This window comes from Clytia hemisphaerica, unplaced genomic scaffold (assembly GCF_902728285.1).
Source record: "Clytia hemisphaerica strain Z4C2 unplaced genomic scaffold, Clytia hemisphaerica genome assembly, whole genome shotgun sequence".
Classification (NCBI taxonomy): Eukaryota; Metazoa; Cnidaria; class Hydrozoa; order Leptothecata; family Clytiidae; genus Clytia; species Clytia hemisphaerica.
The window spans coordinates 25596-46802 of NW_027103630.1; the positions used below are offsets into that span (position 1 = coordinate 25596).

The window sequence follows — 21207 nt, forward strand, 5'->3', positions numbered from 1 at the left end:
CTAATTCAAATACGAAATTTGATCCCTAGATTTCTCATCTTGTATCTCGTAATACTTTGTCATTAAACAAGATGTTTACAGATATGACAAACCAGAGTTTTGTACAGTATTTTTTTATGTTTAAGTGTAAAAGATCTTCCTTGAGGGCTTGAGGAGTTTTGACGAGAAAACAGAGAAAATGGTTGAAGTAAAAAATTCGTTCACTAATTCAAAGACAAGGTGTAAGTTGTGTATTTGAGCCCTGGAGTAGTTTCCCGGGAGTATTAGGGTCGGAGAATGACGAGTTTATGCGGACCTTGTGATAAAATGATATTAGAGAGGCTAAGTTTTTATGGAAAAAATCAGTTATGAAAACGATTTGTAATTTTTTTAAGGACAAAATTTGACTTTTTGATGTTTTTGTAAACACCCCCTTCTCATAGACCCACTATCGTCCCTACACGTTTTTTTTTATAAGAACAAACTATATAAGAACATAAGGCTTCGAGGCCCAAAAATTTAAGAACATTCTAAGAACATTCTAAGGCTTTGGAGACTATGTATTTCCTTAAAAAATTACATCAAAATACTCAAAAAATGCTGAAAATAAGAACATTTTAAGAACATTTTTAGGCTTCAAATCCAAAAAACTAAGAGCATCCGAAGGCTTCGAAAATTTTTGACGTTCTTATAAAAACAAACGTGTAGTGGAATATTATACTCTAATTTTTGTCCCCACTGAAAATGACCAGATAAGCAGATCCTCACTGTAAAATGTTATGCTATCTTCCCCATCCCCACCGAGTTTTCTGGCTCGAAAACAATGGAATACAAATCCCCAAGCCATAAAAAAACATGGGAATATTAATCCACATCGAGTTTTTGTCCGCTATTCTTTTACGGGGGGGTTTCAGGGGGTACCCGATTCCGCAATTCCGTCAATTTTTTCTCCAATTTCCGTCAAACCGTCTTAAATTGAAGCAAAATTCCGTCACCGAAAATTCCTTTGAAATTCAATATTTTTTTCGAAAATTCCGCAAATTTTGATTATCTTTTACCAATTCCGAAATTCCGCAAATTTTTTTGCTAAATTCCGTTTTTCCGCACTAAAATTGTCTAATTTTCCGTCTCCGTCAGAGAACCCAATTTCCGTAATTCCGTCTAAATTTTCGCCAAATTCCACCACTCCGTCCGAAAAAAGGGCCGATTCCGCTCCTCCGCCAACCATGAAACCCCCCCCTTTTACCCCCACTGAAAAATTCTTGCAGGTCTTGAGAAGGGGGTGTTTGTAACCCTCAAAGAGACTGATAGGAATGTAGAAAACTGGCATTTACACGCACCTCCATGCATCTACAACACTTATGGTTATACATCTCCTTTTTTCCTAGAGATCTTCAGTCTTGCAAAATATAGACTGTACTTTTTGTTCACTTTTAAAACCATCAATAATTTAAAGTCCTATTTATTTTTCAAACCAGAAATTTTTATTTGATTCAAAATTGTGAACAAATATATGTTCTATATGATAAACATATCCTAGAGACTCAGCCTATGAGTTCTCTATGTTATGAACGGATGGGAAACAGAGAAATCAACACCAACGTGTTCCCCTTTCATATCAAAATTTTCATGTATTTACATTCTCATTTTTCATCACATGAAATTTTTATTAAACGAAGTTTTGAATTTTAAGAGTACACAGATTAACAGACTTTTCTTATCATGATGATAACTAGCAACTTTGGTTTTTGTTCTTAGGAATTGTCACGTTTTTGAAAACTTTCCAGTAATGTGCAGTCAGCATGGAGTGAAATTGGAAGTTTGAGTTTGACGCCAACAATATGGACAGTAAGCTTTTTAATTTTATGTCTTTTTTTCTTAATTTTCTAAGTTTTCCTTTGGGCTTTAAACCCAATGTCCAAATTCAGCTTAGCCTACACCCTTTAAACCTAAGATTACACTTTTTTTTCATTCCGACCCTTACAGCTACAGTGCACTTTGGTTAACCTAATAACAGCTGTTCGTAATATTCTTACGCGCACGGTAAACCTCTGAAGGCGCTTGAAAATTATACATCTGAGGAAAATAGTCCTCCCGCGAAAAATTCTACAATAACAATCTTGTTGTGTGCCGGAAAAATAAAAACTGATACGGTGCCCTTTTCATAAATACAATCACGTAACTTTGTTGTCGTTCCTAGTCCTTTTAGACGAACGCAGTCCTTACGATTTTGAGATTGCATATTCGTCGGATTGTTTTCACCATCCCTTTAGAGCTTCAGCGTAGTGTGCAGAAAACATTCACAATCTGATTTCAGGTTAACCTTGGTAGAATTTTCAGCCTGAAAATGTACCCTTAAGGTCGCTCACCTTGAGTGCACACCTCCACTCTAAGTTAGCTCTAATACGTGAAGAGCTTTTTCTGTTTTCCCCATTTTAACGAGTTCCCCCCAGCGGTTTGCGTGATGGCGTGATTGGGACTTTTTTCTTGTATGATGGCGTGATTAGAGATTTTTTGGCGTGATGGCGTGATATGGCTAAAATTTGAGGCGTGATGCATGGTCTGGGCTATTTTTCGCTATTTTTTGCGTGATGACAAATTTCAGCAATTTTCGTGATGCGTGATGGAGAACATTTTTTTGCGTGATGTTGTGACTAGGGGTGCCGCTGGGGGGCGGGGGCTCTTTAATAGCCGTCTCACAGCCCCAGTGAAACTTTTTCCCACAATGGGGATAAAAGATATTCTATTTTTCAAAGGTTGAAAAATCCAGTGAGGATGATTTTTGAGTGCAATTTTTAGGCATTGAATTTCGAATTGGGATGCAATCAAAATTTCCTAGTGGGGCTGAAATTCTATTCTGGTATTTTTCCCGCCGGCGACCAAATTTTTGCCAAATTTTGTACTGTATGTGTATTTTATTGCAATGCACTCTTGTTGAACCTTTTTCAGAAATTCCATATACAGTATTCTGTCTGAATTCGATGTCATACTTGTCAATATTCGTCATATAAATTACATACATAATGCTTGCAATGTGAATTTTTATGTGGCAAATTTTAATGACTTCCTAGTATTTCAGTATTTAGCTTACTCTTCAAAAACTTTATTTTTTTATTAGAACAAACTATAAGAACTTAAGAAATCGATGGCCATTCAAAATGTTAAGAACAAGCTAAGAACATTTTAAGGCTTTTCAAACTCTAAAACAACCATTTTCTTAGGAAATGACACAAAAATACTCACAAAAAAAATAAAAATAAGAACATGGTAAGAACATTTCAGGCTTGAAACTCAAAAAGTTAACATTCGAAGGCTTTAAAAATTTTGGACGTTCTTTTAAAAAAACGTGTATCAGTTTCAATAGATTTATTCTTATCGTTGGATAATTGTCCAACCGTTTGTCTGTTTTATAATCATCATGGATCAATCGTTTCTCGTAATTAAATCTTTTTACGAAAAAGCTTACTGAAACACTTACACATTTTTTTCTATAAGAACATCTAAAATTGTTAAAGCCTTGGGATGTTCTTAACTTTTTTTTAAGAAATCTGGTGTCTTTTTTCCACAAAGCCTTAAAATGTTCTTAACTTGGTCTTAAGATCTTAACACATTGCAGCGAAGGCTTATGTTCTTATATATTTGTTCTTATTTAAAAAAACTCCCTTGATACTTTCACCACTCTTAGCAGTTGGGAAAATACCCTGGAAAATTGACTTTGATTTCATCCCCATTTGAAATTCAATGTTTTAAAATTGCACTTCAAAACCATTCCCGCTGGATTGTTTTACCCTTGAACGATAGAATTTCTGACCCCATATTGGAATTCATTATTTTTTTATTTTGGAAAATAAGAACATGTTAAGAACATTTTTAGATTTGAAACTTAAAAAGTTAAGAACATTGAAAATTAGAGCAAACTCGCCAAAGAGAGACAAATTATTAAGTGACATGATCTATCTAGTAGATTTAAGGCTGATTTAGAGATAAACTACCTTGCTAAAACATTCCAAAAGATTGCACATAGATATATGCGCAATAAATGTTCTTATTACTAATTCAAGTTAATTTCTTATACTAAAACCTCTACCAATATAATTTACATAAGCGTTGTTAATTGACATCCATCTCTCAGTTCATATAAGTGATAGCTAAGCAAAGATTTGAATATGTTTTTGATTGACCTTTGGATCAGATGTTGCTTACATGTCTGTACACAATTATGAAAAGAGTGTTGTGGCATTTTATCTAGAAATTTTATTGATTCTTCCTCATTGAATTTTGTTAATAAAAATTTAGTTTCAAGTAGAAATCTAGAGGGTAACTATCTTTGGGACAAGCTGGAGTTTTTACAAGCTCTTATTTGATTTGGTTGGTCGTTAACCAGTAATAAAACAATTTTGTTACTTTTTCTAAAGAACGCGTCATCTAGATCTTGATTCAAATGACCAATTAGTGAAGTATCTTGTAAAAACTCCATCCCGTCCCAATTCGTTCCATATGTTCTAATGAAATAAAGTCCAATATTTTTATTGGGTTTATTGGGGTTAACAAGCCCGGGGAAGCACTTAGACAAAATTGGGTAAGGGGACTTGCCGCTGGCCAGGGTGCCTTATTAGGCTCTGAAGATATCTGACAAGGTCCCAAATTTACTAATTTTCAAGTATTGTATCTGGCAGTGTGGAAATTAGAAGAAAATTCAGTTTCCTCTTTTTTTATCCACTTTTCAAACTGCAGCGGCACGGCCCCGTCGATCGTTAAGTTCAGTATCTGCCATGCGAGGCTACAAGGCAGTTGCGGGATGTTTTTTTGCGCTATTAGAGAATTAGCGACGATCGCTTAGGTTAAAATCATGAGTGAAATAATTTTTTCAACTTTTTTTCTAGATTTAAATTTTGCTGCAATGAATTTCGATGTGCTTGAAAGCGTCTACCAGACATTTCGCACCTCAAACAGCGCTGGAGACCTTCTAACCACATTTCTGAACGGTGAATTCGAACGTCAGTTTGAGAACTCTGATGAGGTTGTAAAAAATTTCGTTAACGACACATTACCGTGTATGATCAATATCACTCGTATTCATATCAATGAAACGATGCGGGCCGTGACACAAAGTTTATGGACGAATTGGTAAGTTTTAGTACGCGTTTTTATGAGAATAAACTATATAAGAACATGACTCTAAAGCACCACTTCTAAAAAAATGGAATTAAACAATTAAGAGCATCTGAAGTCTTCAAAAATTTTGAATGTTCTTATAAAAAACGTATTTATTAGTTTTGAGTTTTTTCAGAGCAAGATGTTTTGCTCAGTCGAAACCAAACGTCCGACTACTTTCGCGGGCAGAAACTTTCGCGTTTTTCGCGTTTTTGGCATTTTTTCACGGGAGTTTCTGCCAGGCAAGAAATTAAACAAGAAATTCGCGAAAGTTAATTTTGTGAAAAATTAAATTTTCTTAAAAATCGCGAAAGTTTTTCACAAGCCGAGGAGAGTCAATTTTATTGATATTATCGCAGTGACTAGGATTTGGAATGGGAGGAAGAAGTGCAAATAGTTTATTTTTCATTTATTAGAAGAAAAAAAAAATGAAATTTGAAATAATTTTTTATTCACATTCCCTAGCCACTCTCGAAAGTTATTGCTACTAAGATTGAACATTCACAAGAAACTGCGGAAGTTTCTTCCACAAATTTTCTTCAAAAAGTAAAAATCGCAAAACTACCGCCCTTAAAGTAATGTTTTTTAAACGTTGAGAAAACGTTAGATGAAGGTAATATGAAAAATGCCCTGAAGCCATCATAAATGCTTGCATTTGCTTCACAGACAGAATACACCTATTCAACCCTTAAAGGCGTGATTGGACTTTAAGGGGGTTATAATGAATTCATGTAGGCCAAATTTATTTCCCATGAGAATTTTGGCAACTAAAGTCTATTCACGATAAGTGTGCACTCTTTTTTCATTTACCTATAACTTTTGAAGGAATTCTTTAATCTTTATAAATTTGGTATCATTGGAAAGATATTAGTGAGTGGAACAATTTGAAATAAAAAATACTTTAAAAAGATTATAAAAATGAAGATCAAAATGAAGAAGAAAAAAATGACGAACTTGTAGAAAAGTGCTATAACTATATGAGGGGAGGGGTGCGTGCAGCCTACTAATTTAGATATTTTGACGTCATTATTTCCTGTTAAACTCGAACCTAGTCTTCACACGCTTTAAAGGTTGATATGTGTATTCCATAACAATTACTTCTTTCTTCAGTTTGGAATCAGATGTAAAAGATTTTTATTGTGGTGTGGACAATCTGGAAGCAACTATGAGGTTGATTCTTGTTTCACTCGCCGTAAGTGCTATCTCTTTTATCAGACGCAAATCTGTGCTTTTTCTGGCTTCTGTTTTGTTCATTTCTTGACGGAGACGTTCCTTACAGGAAGTGCAGGTCTGAAAATCGCACTATTTAGGTGTAAAATCTTTGCGAATCAAGACAACTTTTGTCTTTTGACTTATGCAACCTGCTGAATAATGCAATAAATCTTACATTTTATCTTGTTTAAGTTATAAATTATGAGTTTTACAGACTTCCTATTCTGACGAAAATTTTTCGCGAGCTTAAACTTTCCCGAAAAAGGCTGAAATTCGCGAAAATCGTGAAAAAGCTTGTACGCTTAAAATACTATAGTACTATAGAAAAAACTGAGAAGCTACATTGGTTAAGCCTACGGTCCAGGGGTAGGATTTTTATAAAATTTCTTAATTCTTTTATCACATTTACTTGTGGTAAAACCGGCACAGTGCACCCTGGTTGCCGAATACCCGTGATTGACCCACTAATAGTGGTGTTTACTAAGAAATTCGACCAAAATCGTATATAGCTGGCTCCGGTCACGATATGTATATACAATCTAGAGGGCTAAATGACATAAGACACCTCCGGGAATCGAACCCAGGCTAATCGCCTGGTGACACAGTGGTTCTGCGCCTATCTGACCAACGTAAAGCCAGCCCTCACGTAAAGAAACCTTATGTTTTCATTTTTTATAGTTGGTGTTATTGATTCTGTTAACGTTAGGTAAATCAAGAAAAAGTTTTAAATTGGGTTGCTGTTTTGGACGACCTGCTCCTGTTGTGTAAGTTAATGAAGTATCCTTATTTGGTGAAAGAAGTTTAATTTTTGAGATTCTAATATAGGAGTTGAGTTTTTTTTCCTTAAACCTTACAAGATATACAACATCAACAATCCTAGTTCGAACTATGAGAAATCTGTTGAACTAAGGAGGTTAGCAAACAACCCATTTTATTTACTCAACCTTTTTTTCCCAAATTAATTTTCTTTTTCATTATTCTGGATATCATAATATTAGATTAACTCATTGGCAGATTAAGGAGAAGTTGGGCCGTCAATTTTTGGAGTATCCTCTAATAAAGAATTCATTGTTCCTTCAATAGTCCACTAAACATGCTGGACAACTACGAAAATCGATATGCATACATGTTTGCTTTTGGTGTTACGGTGAACTCATGCGTAGACGTTCTGTTCGGTGATTACAAGGGCATTGTGGGTGAAAGTAATGCATCAGAATTGAATGCACTACCACCATATTTTTCAAGTAAGAAATCTAATAGCTATCTAAACATAAACTTTCTAAATGTGAACAACAAGCTCTTGTTTCCTCGTCCTAGAGTCGGAGAAAGATAGCAAAACCCATTCTTCAAGTCTTCAACCAAAGAACAGGATTAGATCCCTTAACGTAGTTTTTCCCTTTTGTCATCTTCTTAACAAAAACTATTTTTCCAGCCCAAGTTCACCTAGCAAAGCTCTTTAGTCTATTTTTTATATTGACTGACAAGAAGTTCAACGTTATAATAACGCCATAATTGTAAGAAGGGTGGGTTAGAGGGCGGGTTAGAGGGCCGGTGTGTGTCTAACTGTAAAACATTTATATAACATTTCATACCATCGATATATCTTTCGTTCTTTTCTTAGTCATCATCAAAGTAGCATTGGCTGCTTTCATCTGCATCATTGCATATCCCTTCTTCATCGCTCATAATTTAAGAAATCGATTGCTCGGATCATTAATTGGGTTCTGTTATACTGCATTTTAGTAAGTATATTAATAATTTAATATTTCTAGTCTCTTATTTATTACACCCTCTTCTCACAGACCCACTGGGACCCCTTCCCACTGGAAAAATTGTCCAAAATATCGTCCCCAGTGGAAAATTATCCTCCAATATTTGTCCCACTGAAAATAATCAACTAAACCAATCCTCACTGAAAAGTCTTATGCTTTTTTTTCCATCCCCGTTGATTTGAAAACAAAAGAAATACCCATAAAAAATAGAATATCAATCCCAATCGAGTTTCAGTCGGTTATTTTTATCCCCACTGGCGGACAAAATCAACAAAATCCTACCGGGTCTATGAGAAGGGGGTGTTTTATTTGCATTTGAAGTTTTGGTTCGAACGTCCCTATTTTCCATCTTTCTGTTAATCTACAAAATATTGTTCTTCTAAGAAAGTGAAATCTATAAATATTACTACTCCGCAGGAGGGGGGGGTACTTAGGCAAAATGGGTGTTGGGTGGTATGTGCGCCATTAGGGTCCCGTTTTTACACATGCGAAAGTCTCTCCAATTATTACAAAACACCAAACCACTCACTGAAAGGGTCCAAAATTCACGAAAATCGAAATTTTCCGCTCAAATGGTCGATTTTCGATTTATGGCTCGGACATACTCGTCACCTCGCAAACCTAGTACTCTCCCCCGGGCCCTACTCAACAAAAATATCTTGCGTATCCGGGAAATTCAAAGTTTTCAAATTCCACCCCACTTGGTTAAAGATATTCACTAGGGGCATACGGGCAGAGTGTTTGATCGTCTTTGGTTGATTGACTGGCTTTAGACGATGCTATCGTCCGTATAATATATTATTATGATGTAATATAGTTGGTATATTATAAAACGTAATATGTTGCGCGGTGGAAAATAGAGTCTGTGGCAACAGCTACCCCCGAAAAAAACTCCCGTCTTCACCTTTGTTCCTCTTAGATGAAACTCGTCTTAGACTATAGCATAATATAGACTGGATAAACAAACGTAACTTTATAACTTTTTTCAGTACAGCACAACTAATGTCAAAGCATCAGAAACTTGCCAATAAATGTTGGCCAATCTTCGTTCGAGTCAACCAAACAAAACGGCGATATATTGTCATCTTTGAAGACATTCCACGGTTTTGCTGTTTGTTTGCTTTGCTGTATCTATTTGGTGATACGTTCGTTCGAATTCTTTATAAGAGATGGAAGAAACCAAGAACTGTGAGTACCAAAATTATTACAATGTTTTCAAGTTTATTATAACCACCACAGCCCCTTTTTGCAGACCCAGTACAATCTTTTTAGCCACTGGGGGTAAAACTCGTTGGGGTCGATATTCCCATTTTTTTCATGGCTTGATTTAAATTATTTTGTTTTCAAGTCAGAAAATTCGTTGGGATAGGGAAAATAGCAAAATATTTTGTAGCGAGGATTGGATTATTTGATTATTTTCAGTGAGACAAAAATTGGAACTTAATTTTCCATCGGGGACGATATTTTGGTTAACTTTTACAGTAAGAAAGAGTCCCAGTGGGTCTGTGAAAGGGGAGTGTATACCACCCAGCTGTCACAGAACATCAAAAATCAACGTACACTAACGTCCATAAAACGTATGGCTAATAATTCATCAGATCCAGCCGTGCTTGCTCCCTAAATCCATGAAATTTTTAGTCTTCAAAAATGTTTTTTCCTGAGGATTCTGGAGTTTGCTTCAAGGGGAAAACTTCTTTGGGGAAAGTTTTCGTCGGGGAAAAATATTCGTTACTTGCTGGTAGTTGGTAAACGCATTAAGGCTGGGGAAAATTTTCGTCGGGGAAAAATGTTCGTCACTTGGCCAAAATTTCGTCACTTTTCCTTGACAAAATTATAAAGGGAAAGGTAAACTTGTGAAAGTTTTTTTCGGATTGATTTCCATCCTGACTATTTTTCCCGGGAAAAGGAAGGAAGTTTTCTTACTAAAGTATCGTTCGGTTCAAACACTATTACCATTTGTTCTCTTCTTGGTGATGACATGTGTAAAAACGAATTTTTTTCAGAGTGGGGTTGGTTTATTGTTCAACGATTACAGAGATGATTGGAAAAAAGGTTATCATTACATCCACGTCAAAGACGTCTTCCGAAAACATATTGTGGCACGAGAAAAAGAAAGATGGGAAAATGTGTAAGTCGTTCATTTGTCTCTAAATAGCTTGTCTAGTTGACGGGGGCACCTTTTGCAGACATTGGGCTTTTCCAGAAAAAAACCGTAGGTCCATCCCTCTGTGGTTGGAGATGCTGCAACCCCCTGGAATTCCAGGTAATTTTAGGTTTAAACCCCTCTGGAATTCTGAATTTTAGTAGGATTTAAAAAGCTACCCCACGGAATTCCATTTATTTTAGGCAGATTTTTGCATCTCCCTATGGAATTCCGCCACATATCAAACCTTACCCCTTTGGAACGGAAATGGACCTCCTCAACAGGGGGTATACGGTTTTTTTCTAGAAAAGCCCATTTCTTATGTACATTATAACAACTTTAAAAGCAGACCAAATCAAATCAAAAAAACTGTTTTTATTCCTAATTAAATAACGTTTTAGGGTGTTTTGAGGGTGTAAAAATTTTCTTTGTCACCCAAACGGTAGGAGCCATTTTTCCAAAATATCCGACCCCCCACTCCAAATGGCTCGCTGAGGCCCATGTTCGTTCTAGAAGGGATAAAAAGTTTTAGAGAAGGATTTGATGATGAAAAAGAAGTTTCAAAGCCGAAAACATAATTCAAAACCTTATTAAACATCCCAGCTGGTAAACATTAGGTATGTTATTTTCTCTTTAACCTTCTTGTTTTAGATTATCAGATGGACCGCCCATTCAAACTAAAATTTTAAACTTCATCAAAAGTAAAGCTTACGAGGTTAAGCCAGGTTTGTTGAACAAGAATTTCTTACTACCTTTTTTCCCCTGCAAAACCCGGTGTACAAACTGGTGTACTTTGAGATAACCTAATATTTTATCAAACATAACTAATATAGAAAAGACCATAATTGAATTATATTGTACAGTGGAGTCCTCATAACTCGAACACTCACGGGGAACACAAATTTGTTCGAGTTAAGGAGACTTTGGAGTTAGATTTTCGAGTTAAAAAGACTCTACATAGTAATCAATATTGCATGGAAAGTCTGTGATTTTTAACAATTCTATTTCTTATGATTCCAGGGTTTCAATACTCTACGCGAATCATGATTGCGACGTTTATTGGGATCTTAGCTGTTTATTTGGTAAGTAAAGGTGTCTAACGATACCCACGCCTCGCCTTGCACACAAAGTGTGTCTATGTGGGTTTTTCTACGACGGTGAAAGTCTCCTAATTATTCTATATCCGGATTAACTGAAGACGACGGTAAATCAGCACTTTTTCTGTCTTCGATTTTGCGGGTCAGAACTGCGGTTTTTCCAAATCTCTCTACTGCTCTAAAAAGTGCAAATACATAAACGTGTTAAAGTTCTTTCAACAGTCATTGATTTTTTGAGGTAGAAGAACATTTTTTCAGATAATGAAAATCAGATTCTCTTCAAATGGATTGCGGGGAAGTCTAATCAGGAAAAAAATTATTCACAGCCGAAATTTTCTTCAAAATATTGCAAGGCGTGTTCGAAGCTTCAAAACGCTTGAAACTTTTGAAAGCAGGGGTTATGGTTTCTAATAAAACTGAGAAGGTTGCTGCTGTTGATACCGGGGGGGGGGGGGTAATTAAGCAAAAATGGGTGATGGGTATGTGCGGACGGTAAGGGTCGGTTTTTTCACCTTTCAAAGTCTCTCTAAGGGTCGGAAAATTCAGGATTTTTAGGAAATTTTTTGATTTCCAGAGAAAAAATTGTAATAAAGTCTCTCTAAGGGTATGACTTTTTTCAAAAATCGAGAAATAAATTCAAGAAGTCTCTCTAAGGGTCACTTTTTTAGCAAAAATCAGTCTCTCTAAGGGTCTGTTTTCGGAGGTCCCGTTCGCACATACCCCTCATTCGCCAACCCTAGTACCCCCCCCCTCCCGGGTGCTGATACTAAAAAAAAAAAATTTTAAAAAGTTATTGACTTGACTTTCGTGTTTTAGATGTACCTTTGCATCATTTATTAGAGAATTGCTTTAGATTCTTTGAAATTCCTTACTACTTTTCATTCTGGTAGATTTTGGTGCAACTTGTGAGCTACGGTTATATTATTTTCACGAAAACATGGAATCAAATTTTGGACAAAGAACGAATCATCTGGTTGGCGAAAAATATAGAATTGCCCGTTCCCTTGATTCAAAAACACGTGGATGGCCTTCAAGGTAATTCTTTGGTTTGAAATTCTCTATTTGTTAGCTATCCATTGAAAACATAAAACTTTATACCTTGGTTATGGGTTTAATCATGTAAGGTTTATTCATTTATAGTACAGTTTACTTTTTTTTAATACCATGTTAAAGGGACCAAGATGTTTCTTCGAATTAGAGAAAAATTCGAATTACAAAGAGTCTTTTACTACTTTTTAACTGAAGAAACCAATGGTTTGATTCGAATTACAGAGTTATTCGAATAAGGGTGACTTAAACTGTATATTCATCTAAAATTCAAATCGAACAATTACTTCTGTAATGCACAAATTTCACCGAAAGAAATTCTTTGCATTCTACCTTTCAGCGTGTTGGTGGCTTGCAATGCTATGGGCGACCGTTTTGCAAGTTTTAACCGTATTAAACTCACTGGTTTGGTATAGGTGAGAGGCTTTAAATTAATCTTTTAAAAAATGTATGAAGATCAATATGAGAATTCTTTTCCATCATACTTTGGCAATTCATGAGGCCCCCAGCGGTTTTCGTGATGGCGTGATTGGTGTTTTTTTTCAAACGTTGATTACGTGATTTAAGATTTTAAAGTGCGTGATTGCGTGATTGCGTGATCGAAGGAACCAACGTGATCAACGTGATCGTGATAGAAAGGAGATAACTCGTGATACATGATTTTGATCTTTTTTTGCGGGATTGCGTGATTTAAAAGATGACTGGTGGGGAGGGGGGGCTCATTCATTTTGTCTTTCTTATTCAACAACCTTTTCTGGAATCACTATGTTCATGTGGCGGAAATTTTATCCGAACCAAAAATCAAAAGTTATTCTATTTAACACTCCAGACGTCATGTTTTGATGCTACGGAGAGGTGATCGATCATTTTTGCCATCATCAATTAAGAAAGGATCTTTGAATGCTGGAGATCTCATGGTAAGAATGCCAATGATTCAGATTGGCAAAAAGTATGTCTCATTTGGTATTGCAATTTCTTTATTTCAACCTATTACCACCGTGCAATTCCTCCCACGGGGAATACAGTTGAAGCTCTCTAATTCGACGTTCTACTATTCGATAAGCTCCCATTTTCGATCAAATTGAAAGTCACCGTCAAATTTCCTTAAGAAACTCTCATAAACTACGCTCTACTATTCGACATTCTATTATTCGATAAGCTCCCGTTTTCGATGAAAATTTGAAGTCCCTTGAAGGTTTTTCGCTCTCTTATTCGATTTCTAGCGTGTAAAATAAAAGGCCTTTAGGACGGAGTTCGAAATTCAAATTTTCGATTTTTTTGCGTTTGAGTTATAATTTCGAAATTCGATTCCTCAAAACTTTTCAAAACAGGCAAATATCGAAAGTTTTCTTCCGAAGAACTTAGGTTTTCAGCAAGAACTTAGACATTTGTCCTGATTCGCGTTCAAACCAATCGAGTCTCGCTTATATTTTTCTTTCTCAGCTCTATAATTGTATATATTTACCTCGTGTTTATCGGATTAGGGAGACTTCTTACTATTCGATACGCTCCCGTATTCGATGAAAATCCGATTCTACGTGAAATTTTTGAAATCTTGAGGAACCAGTCAAAACTCTCTATTTGTGGCAAAGAATGGTCATTTTCAGCTATTTTCAGGGTGATTCGTGAAATTAAATCTACGCGAAATCTTTCAAAACGCTGACTTGCGAAATTAAATCCAAAGAATTTCACGAATTTTTTGCTTCGCTAAATTTAATCTCGCGAATTTTAATCCCATTAAAGTGGCCTCGAAGTGTTTTATGTGAATGGCAAAATCTTAGGGATGATTTTCACCAAAGAGTGTGAGTTCTACATTTATCCTAAAAGCTTTGGGTATAACTTGGGAAAGTGTGCCTATAATCTTTCTTTTAAAATGTAATTTATTCTAAACCAAAAGTTCAGACTAATTGTCAGCTATCATTTATTTTCCTTTTATAGACTGCATCATTCAAATATGCTGGCTTTCAAGTTGGTTATTCGGCTTGGGGTAAGGTTTTCTTAAAAAATTTCACTTGAAATTACAGTGCCGGACACAGTATTGAAGAAAAGGCATTAATATTTGACAGATTCAGTATATCTAAAAAACCTTTGGATACATGTCATCTTTAATTTTATCATAGCCTTTTATATTGAAAGATTTCTCAATCTCTTGTACCATATAAAAACACCATTACTAAAGGCTTGGGGGAATGAGAAGTTTTCTTCACGTTGGTGCAATGCAACATGCCCGCAACATGCTCCATCCCGCCAACCTGAAACGCTTTCTTGTGTCTCCACCCCATTTTTCTTTCTACTAATAAAAGTATTGTCTCAGGGACAAAATGATGGGATAGAGCATGCTGCATTGCACCAACGCGAAAAAAAACTTCTCATGTTCCTAAGCCTTAAGGATGGACAAAAGCATTATCGAATAGAAATTACTTTTTTTACTTTTTCAGGCTATTTGATCAAGCATGCTGTGTTTTGGTTGATTTTTTCATTTTTAAGTGTATTCTTCTTTGTTCCGTTATTTTATGGTGGCCCTTCGTTCCTAATTACACTTATAAAAGGATACTGGTAAGTTCGAACATTTTTACCCAGCTGGCACATAACGTTCTTTTCACGTTTATAAGGTTACGTCCATATAACGTTAGATGGATATTGAAACAACGTTATGTGCCTACTGGGTTCTACTCAGGTAGTTATGTATAAAAAAACATGAAAATTTTTGGAGAGAATCAGCCGGCGAAAAATGATCAAACTAATGATTTAATAAGAAGGGACCATGATTAAGTTACCTTTAGCAAAACTAGATTTATTTGAAAAAACAAGTTTTGCTGACGTCATCAATTTTTGGTTTTGCGGTATCCATGGTACCCTTCGTATTAAGTCATTGGTTTGCTCATTTTCTGCCGGCTAATGCTTTTCAAAAATTATGGTAATGGTTAATTTTTTTTAAATATGTTTTTGAGACAGACCTAAGCTACTCATATCCTGGGGGAGGGGTATTTAGGCAAAACAGGTGACTTGTATGCGCGAGCCATAAGGGTACCCTTTAATACCTTAAAAGTCCCTCAAAGGGGAGCAAACTCATAATTTATGCTCTCAAAGGGTCGTTCTCGAGGATTATGACCAACCGGAACTCAGCTAAGAAAGTGAGAACTTTTTGTACCGTTTTTGGAACCCTGAAAAAGATTTTCCAAGAGGCTTTAGTCGATTTCAAACAAATTTTCGTTTAGAATACCTGGTACCCAATTTTTCTTTGGAAAGACGGGAGAAGTCCTTTAAAACAATATTTACTCCTGAGATGCCCCTCAACATATAGACTTTTCTAGAAAAACCTTGAATTTTTTCACTCTTTTTTTCCCAGGCCATCAGTGATTGTGGCGATAATAGCAGTGTTCGTTCAAAATGGTTTGGCACGTGGATGTTTCCTACTCAGTAAAGAAAATGTCAGCGTTGATAATAGGTGATTTTTAGTTTATAAAGATTATAAAAAAGCTTGAGATAGCAGATTCTGCACTTTACTGTACCAGGGCACCCATGGCTCCTCAAATCTCCTCAAATTTCCTTAAATTTGGTTTTGCTCCTCAAATCTACCCTCAAATGAAATTTTGTGGAGAAGCTTGCTTTTATAAAAGAAAAAGTTGAGAAATTTCCAACTTTACGAAAATATAGGAAAATCTCCTCAATTTTCATTTAAAATCTGCTCAAAAAATGGAGAATTTCTTCTTAAATCTCCTTAATTCTCCTCAAATCTGGAATTTTGAAAGCTGTGGGAACCCTGTGAGAACATTCAGAGCCTGTTAGACTAAATATCGATCTCAATAAACGCGTGCAAAAAACCTTACTTTTCAAACAAAAGCTTCTACGCTATTGGTCGAGGAGAATCAAGCAAATCCATTGGTCTATCGTCTAATCTGACGTAATGGCTTCCAAACACAGATGACACACATGACATGCACCCTAAATATAATTATTTGTTCGAATTACAGAGAGATTCGAATTATTGAAAGTAATTTTAACAGGATTTCTTTTGACAGAGACTGGAAACAAGTTCGAGTAATAGAAGTTCGTATAAACATAGTCCTTATAAAAAGCAGCAAGCTTATTGTTTTAACTTTTTGTTAGCTTTTCCTTTGTTATAATGAAAAGATGAAAAATCGATTTGCTCAGTTCTTTGATCAAGTTGCCAAGTACTCCTCTTGGGATTGATTTAAGATTTAATCACATTATCAAAAAGTGAGCAAAACAAACTAATTTCTCAACACAAGTTCAAGTAAGAAACAAAATGGAAATAAACAAAAGTCTTCCAGACCGAGGTTTTTTATACGGACTATGGTATAAACGAAAGTTTACCGTAAGTTCCGAAATACTAATTTATCGTCTTTTTATTTTAGGCGTGGTTTCCATATTACGTCATACGTGCTCTTTTATTTCAACGTCTTTATTGGTATTGCGTCATGTTTACTACGCCTTGCTTATGGTGCCATCTTGGGTGTAGTCATGTTGTCAAGGCTACAGAAAAGCACTCTACCAAGATCTTATGAACGAAGAGATCCAGGTATATAGGCTAACGTCATATCTTCCTTCGTTTCGAGCATAAAACTCCTACTCTTCGGGATATGAGCACTGCTCTTGTTTTGAATATTGAAATTCTTCAGATAAATTGCATGCGCACTGAGGTTTTCGTGAAACAATAGAGAGTTTCAAAACCTAAGCCAATCAGCTGTGTTTTAAACATTCTTTTATTGGAAATCTCTATTGATAAGCATCTTTTGTAAAAGTTGTCTATTATGTTTAAACCTATTAATAAGCAATTCCCGGAGGGGGCTACTAGTGGCCGCCTATGGCAGTGCCTATAGACCAAGAGTAAGGCCTAAAAGCCTGGAGCTGGTCTATTGTGTAGACTACCAGGTATATTGATAAGAAAGGCTCCGGAAGGCCCCAATGGGCTGGGATTGACGAAGGCACCCTCCTACCTTGCTCTTGGACTGGTCCCGTCACAACATTTAGCTTAGTGAAATAGATTTAAGAAATTTTAAAACAAGATTAAAGGTTTTGTCTTTAACCCTATTAACCCCAACCTTTTTTGATTTTTAAAGCCGCAGGGGCGAGGGGGGGAGGTAGAATCTACCACCCTCGATTATTTCTTATCTAGAAGAGCTATGGCCATGAAAATTGGTACAGATGTTCTCCATCATGATACAAACTTGAAACTTCCAGGAAGTAAAATTTTTTGATGACGTCATCCATTTAAAATTCTGAGTTTTGAGCGATTTTAGCTTGGTTTTATGTCATGTTTCACAATAAAGTCAGAAAACCTGACCTAGAAGACCTATGACCCTAAAAATTTGCTCAAGTACTCTTAATAAGATTTTATTGAAAGTCAGAAAATTTCAAGATGTTTCAAACATTTTTCTCCGAGATATACACAAAAGAACATCAGCGTGGTAGATTCTACCCCCCCCCCCGGGGCTAATACAGTAAAACCTCTAATTAACGGACACTCTAAAAGGCGGACACATCTGATTAGCGGACAAATTATTTCGCACGAAATGGCCAAAACCCCTATTTTAGCTCTCCAATTAGCGGACATTGAATATCAAACGGGTCACAGACGTCCAAAATCGAAAACAATTTTTTTAGTACCCTGAGTATCAGAGGTTAAGTTTTCAAAAAATATATTAACCTCTGAAGACAAATTATATAAATTTTATCGCGCATGTGTCAATCTAATCACTGTACAAAAAATCAAAGATGAAGAGCAAATATTACCATATTAATGTCTAGCAGGCTGTATCAGTATGCAGTTTACTATTTACGAATTCCCCAGAAACCTCCAAGTGTAATTGAAATGAGTTTATTTCGAAAGAAATCTTTTATATGATCCCCAAATGTATAACAGTAATTACTAAACTTTTAATTATGGAAATGTCACTTTAATTGAATCGAAATAATAGACAGACTTTATGTTATGATTCTCTATCACTGACTCTTTTTACAAAGCATTGATGACTTTTTGTAAGTTGTGTTTTCAACGACGGGAATAAAAATATCAACTTTGAACCTCATCCAAGATCTTGGATGGTCGTCATGGTTACTTTTGTCTTCGTTGATTGCGCGCTGAATAGAATCTCGATTCGTCGGCACAGCGTCAATATATGATTTTGACCTGTGCTATTCACGGTATTTTTTTAGATATTTTTATTTCGAGCACTTATTAGTCTTATTATTCAAATTATTTCTACAAATTTCCAGTTTTCCCTTGACCCATCCAACGAACTTAGGTGGGCCAAAGAAATCATAAATCACTGGCACTTCAAGTCCGTACCCACCACCTCGATTTAACCTCTTGCCAGTCACTCGAGCTCTGTTTTAATAACCTTTCTCTTGTTCTTATATGGCCTAGTGTCTGCAGATAAGTACTTTAGACCCCAATTTTGTATTTTGACACCCTGGGATGGCCTAATTTCAAAATTGGAGCTCCGAGATCAAAAGTTTCTAAAAGGTGGACACTTCTAATTAGCGGACACTAACCCCTTTCCCCGATGGTGTCCGCTAATTAGAGTTTCCACTGTAGGGTTAAATAAGAGTGCAACCTTTTTGATATTGAATTGATACAGATGTGGAGCAAGATTAGTGAGAAAGAGGAAAAGAAAGACATTTTTTGCTTATATCAGCACAATATAACAATGGGAGGGAGACATTGTCCTGATATGAAACATGTGTCTGATATGAAACGGGAACACGTAAAAACAAAACCTTTAATACTACAATGATACAAGATAAGTCCAATCTTGATTTCATCCTTTTTCGGGTTGCTTCTTGATGATATAAAAGTTTTTTTCCAAGCTTTTTACTTTTCTGATCAATTTTATTTGTATAACTTTTATACAGGTTTCTTAGCATATCTTGGTTTCCTCATGGTTGAGCATCAACACTCGAATCCAGTCCTTCATTGTTTCGTGCGCATTTTACTTGGACACATCGATAAATCTCTTCAACAAGATGAGTTCACAGTTGTCAGAAGAGGTAAGTAACATATAAATCCCTGTCTTAAAACCCCGGTGGAACTTTTTTCCTCAATGGGGATAGATATTTACTATTGAAATACCAATAGAGATAGAATCTCTATTGTTCCAAGGTTAAAAAACCCAAATGCAATTTTTAAACATTGAATTTTGAACGGATGAAATCAAAATCAATTTCCCATTGAGGCTGAAATTCCAGGGTATTTTTCCGCCAGTGACAAAATTTTTGCCAAATTTTGCAGTGGGGCTAGGGTTCCAGCGGGTTTGTGACACAGGGGTGTACACATGTTTCACCCAGCATTTTTCACCCGAAAAAAGGTCACCTTTAAAAACTTACAAACTCGCCATTGGATTTGACAACGTAGGCTTTTGAATTTCATTTTGTTCATCATGAAAGACATCCAATAGTTCATCATTTAATTCTATCCGTATGGTATGTTTCTGTAACTATGTTTTTTTTTCTCCAAAAACGAGTTTTAAAAACTCTTTGATTCTTGGTTTCCGAAAATTTGGTTTTGGTCAATATGTGTAAAGTAAAGCTAGATATTTTACTCCAAAATTCTACATTTTTAGAAACCAAAGTCTTACTGAAAACCTACGGTTCAGCTGACAACGCAGAATGGGGTGCTAACGGGTGCCCATTATCAATTAATAAATCACGCCAAAGAACCGCTCAAGACGTATCACGTAGCGCACAGATCCGATGGCATCTTGCCGTAATTCTAATACAAAATCCGTCGATACGTAGATACCGCGGACATTATATACGTCGTCATATTCCCGTAAAACATCTTACGCGTGCTTTATTTATGCAGTTTAACGCAGGGAAAGAGCTTGAAGGAGAATCAAATGTTGATATTGATAATGTGAGAGCGGCTGCTATTGGTTATCAATATCGCACAGACCTTTATAACAGCGAATCACCAGAACTGACCACAAGTGAAAAGTTTAAACAATGGTTGCAATTCGAAAAGTTTTGTAAACATCATAGTAACGAGACAAGTGACGACGTGGAGCCTGAGGAGAGTCTTCCGGATACTTTGAAATATAAAGCGAATGAGAATTTTAAGAAATTTTTACAATTCATGAAATTTAGAGAAAGATCAACTTCAAATGTATCAAGTAACTCTTCAACAACGAGAGAACAAAAAGTTGAGTCTTTAGATGTTCAAAAAATGATCAAAAGCGTAACTGAAGTAAGTATTATTAATGCTGAATCAGCAGATACTCCAAATGTTGTCCATGTATCACCGAGGAGAGAGAAAGGGGAGCAAAGAAACAGATGTGAGCTAAATATCGAAATGGAAGAAGTTCATATAAATGAAGGTGTAGACGAAACCGATAAAAAGACACAAAATAAACTCGATGCTTTGGTATGAGTTGCTAGATATATTTTTCCAATATTTTTTCCAAAATCACCAGATTTTATGAACCTTTGAGTGATTCGATTTCAATATTTCGTAATTTTAGGGCCCTTTCTAATTTATCGTTTTTGTACCCCCTTGAGAGACTTTCGAGGGTTTAAATAAACCAGCTGCGCTGGAAGGTCAGCCCAATAAGCTTAAAATGATTAGAAGAAAGTACAATCAAGAAACCTAGTTTGATGTTAAAGCCAAAGAGGTTGAAAAGCTCATTTTGGTTGAAACTTCAGACAAAAAAAAGTTTAACACAAAGTTGAATTTGTCCAAAGCAGACAGATATGTGATAGATTATTTCATCCTTGGAATTTCACATAAATCTTTTTGTTAGAATGTCTTAAACCTGTTCTTTATGCTCTGAGAAAGTATCAG

General features: G+C 35.8%; 1 protein-coding gene across 1 annotated transcript; it reads left to right on the forward strand.

Annotated features, from left to right (window-relative positions):
- Nucleotides 1-106: 106 nt before the first annotated feature.
- Nucleotides 107-20882, forward strand: LOC136802596 (stimulated by retinoic acid gene 6 protein-like). The gene is made up of 20 exons (XM_067059350.1): nucleotides 107-221; nucleotides 1738-1827; nucleotides 4863-5106; nucleotides 6244-6325; nucleotides 7024-7109; nucleotides 7429-7589; nucleotides 7967-8087; nucleotides 9107-9305; nucleotides 10121-10245; nucleotides 10912-10985; nucleotides 11281-11342; nucleotides 12248-12392; nucleotides 12745-12820; nucleotides 13234-13321; nucleotides 14343-14391; nucleotides 14843-14960; nucleotides 15754-15852; nucleotides 16784-16947; nucleotides 19284-19418; nucleotides 19991-20882. Exons 2-20 carry the CDS (start codon nucleotides 1821-1823, stop codon nucleotides 20794-20796), a joined length of 2841 nt encoding a protein of 946 aa, XP_066915451.1. The 5' UTR covers nucleotides 107-221; nucleotides 1738-1820; the 3' UTR covers nucleotides 20797-20882.
- Nucleotides 20883-21207: the final 325 nt, after the last annotated feature.

Excerpts from the sequence above, each read along its gene's own strand:
- LOC136802596 (XM_067059350.1), top strand. Across the intron at positions 12,393-12,744 it reads ACACGTGGATGGCCTTCAAG|CGTGTTGGTGGCTTGCAATG; the intron begins GTAATTCTTTGG and ends TCTACCTTTCAG. Across the intron at positions 13,322-14,342 it reads TGAATGCTGGAGATCTCATG|ACTGCATCATTCAAATATGC; the intron begins GTAAGAATGCCA and ends TTCCTTTTATAG.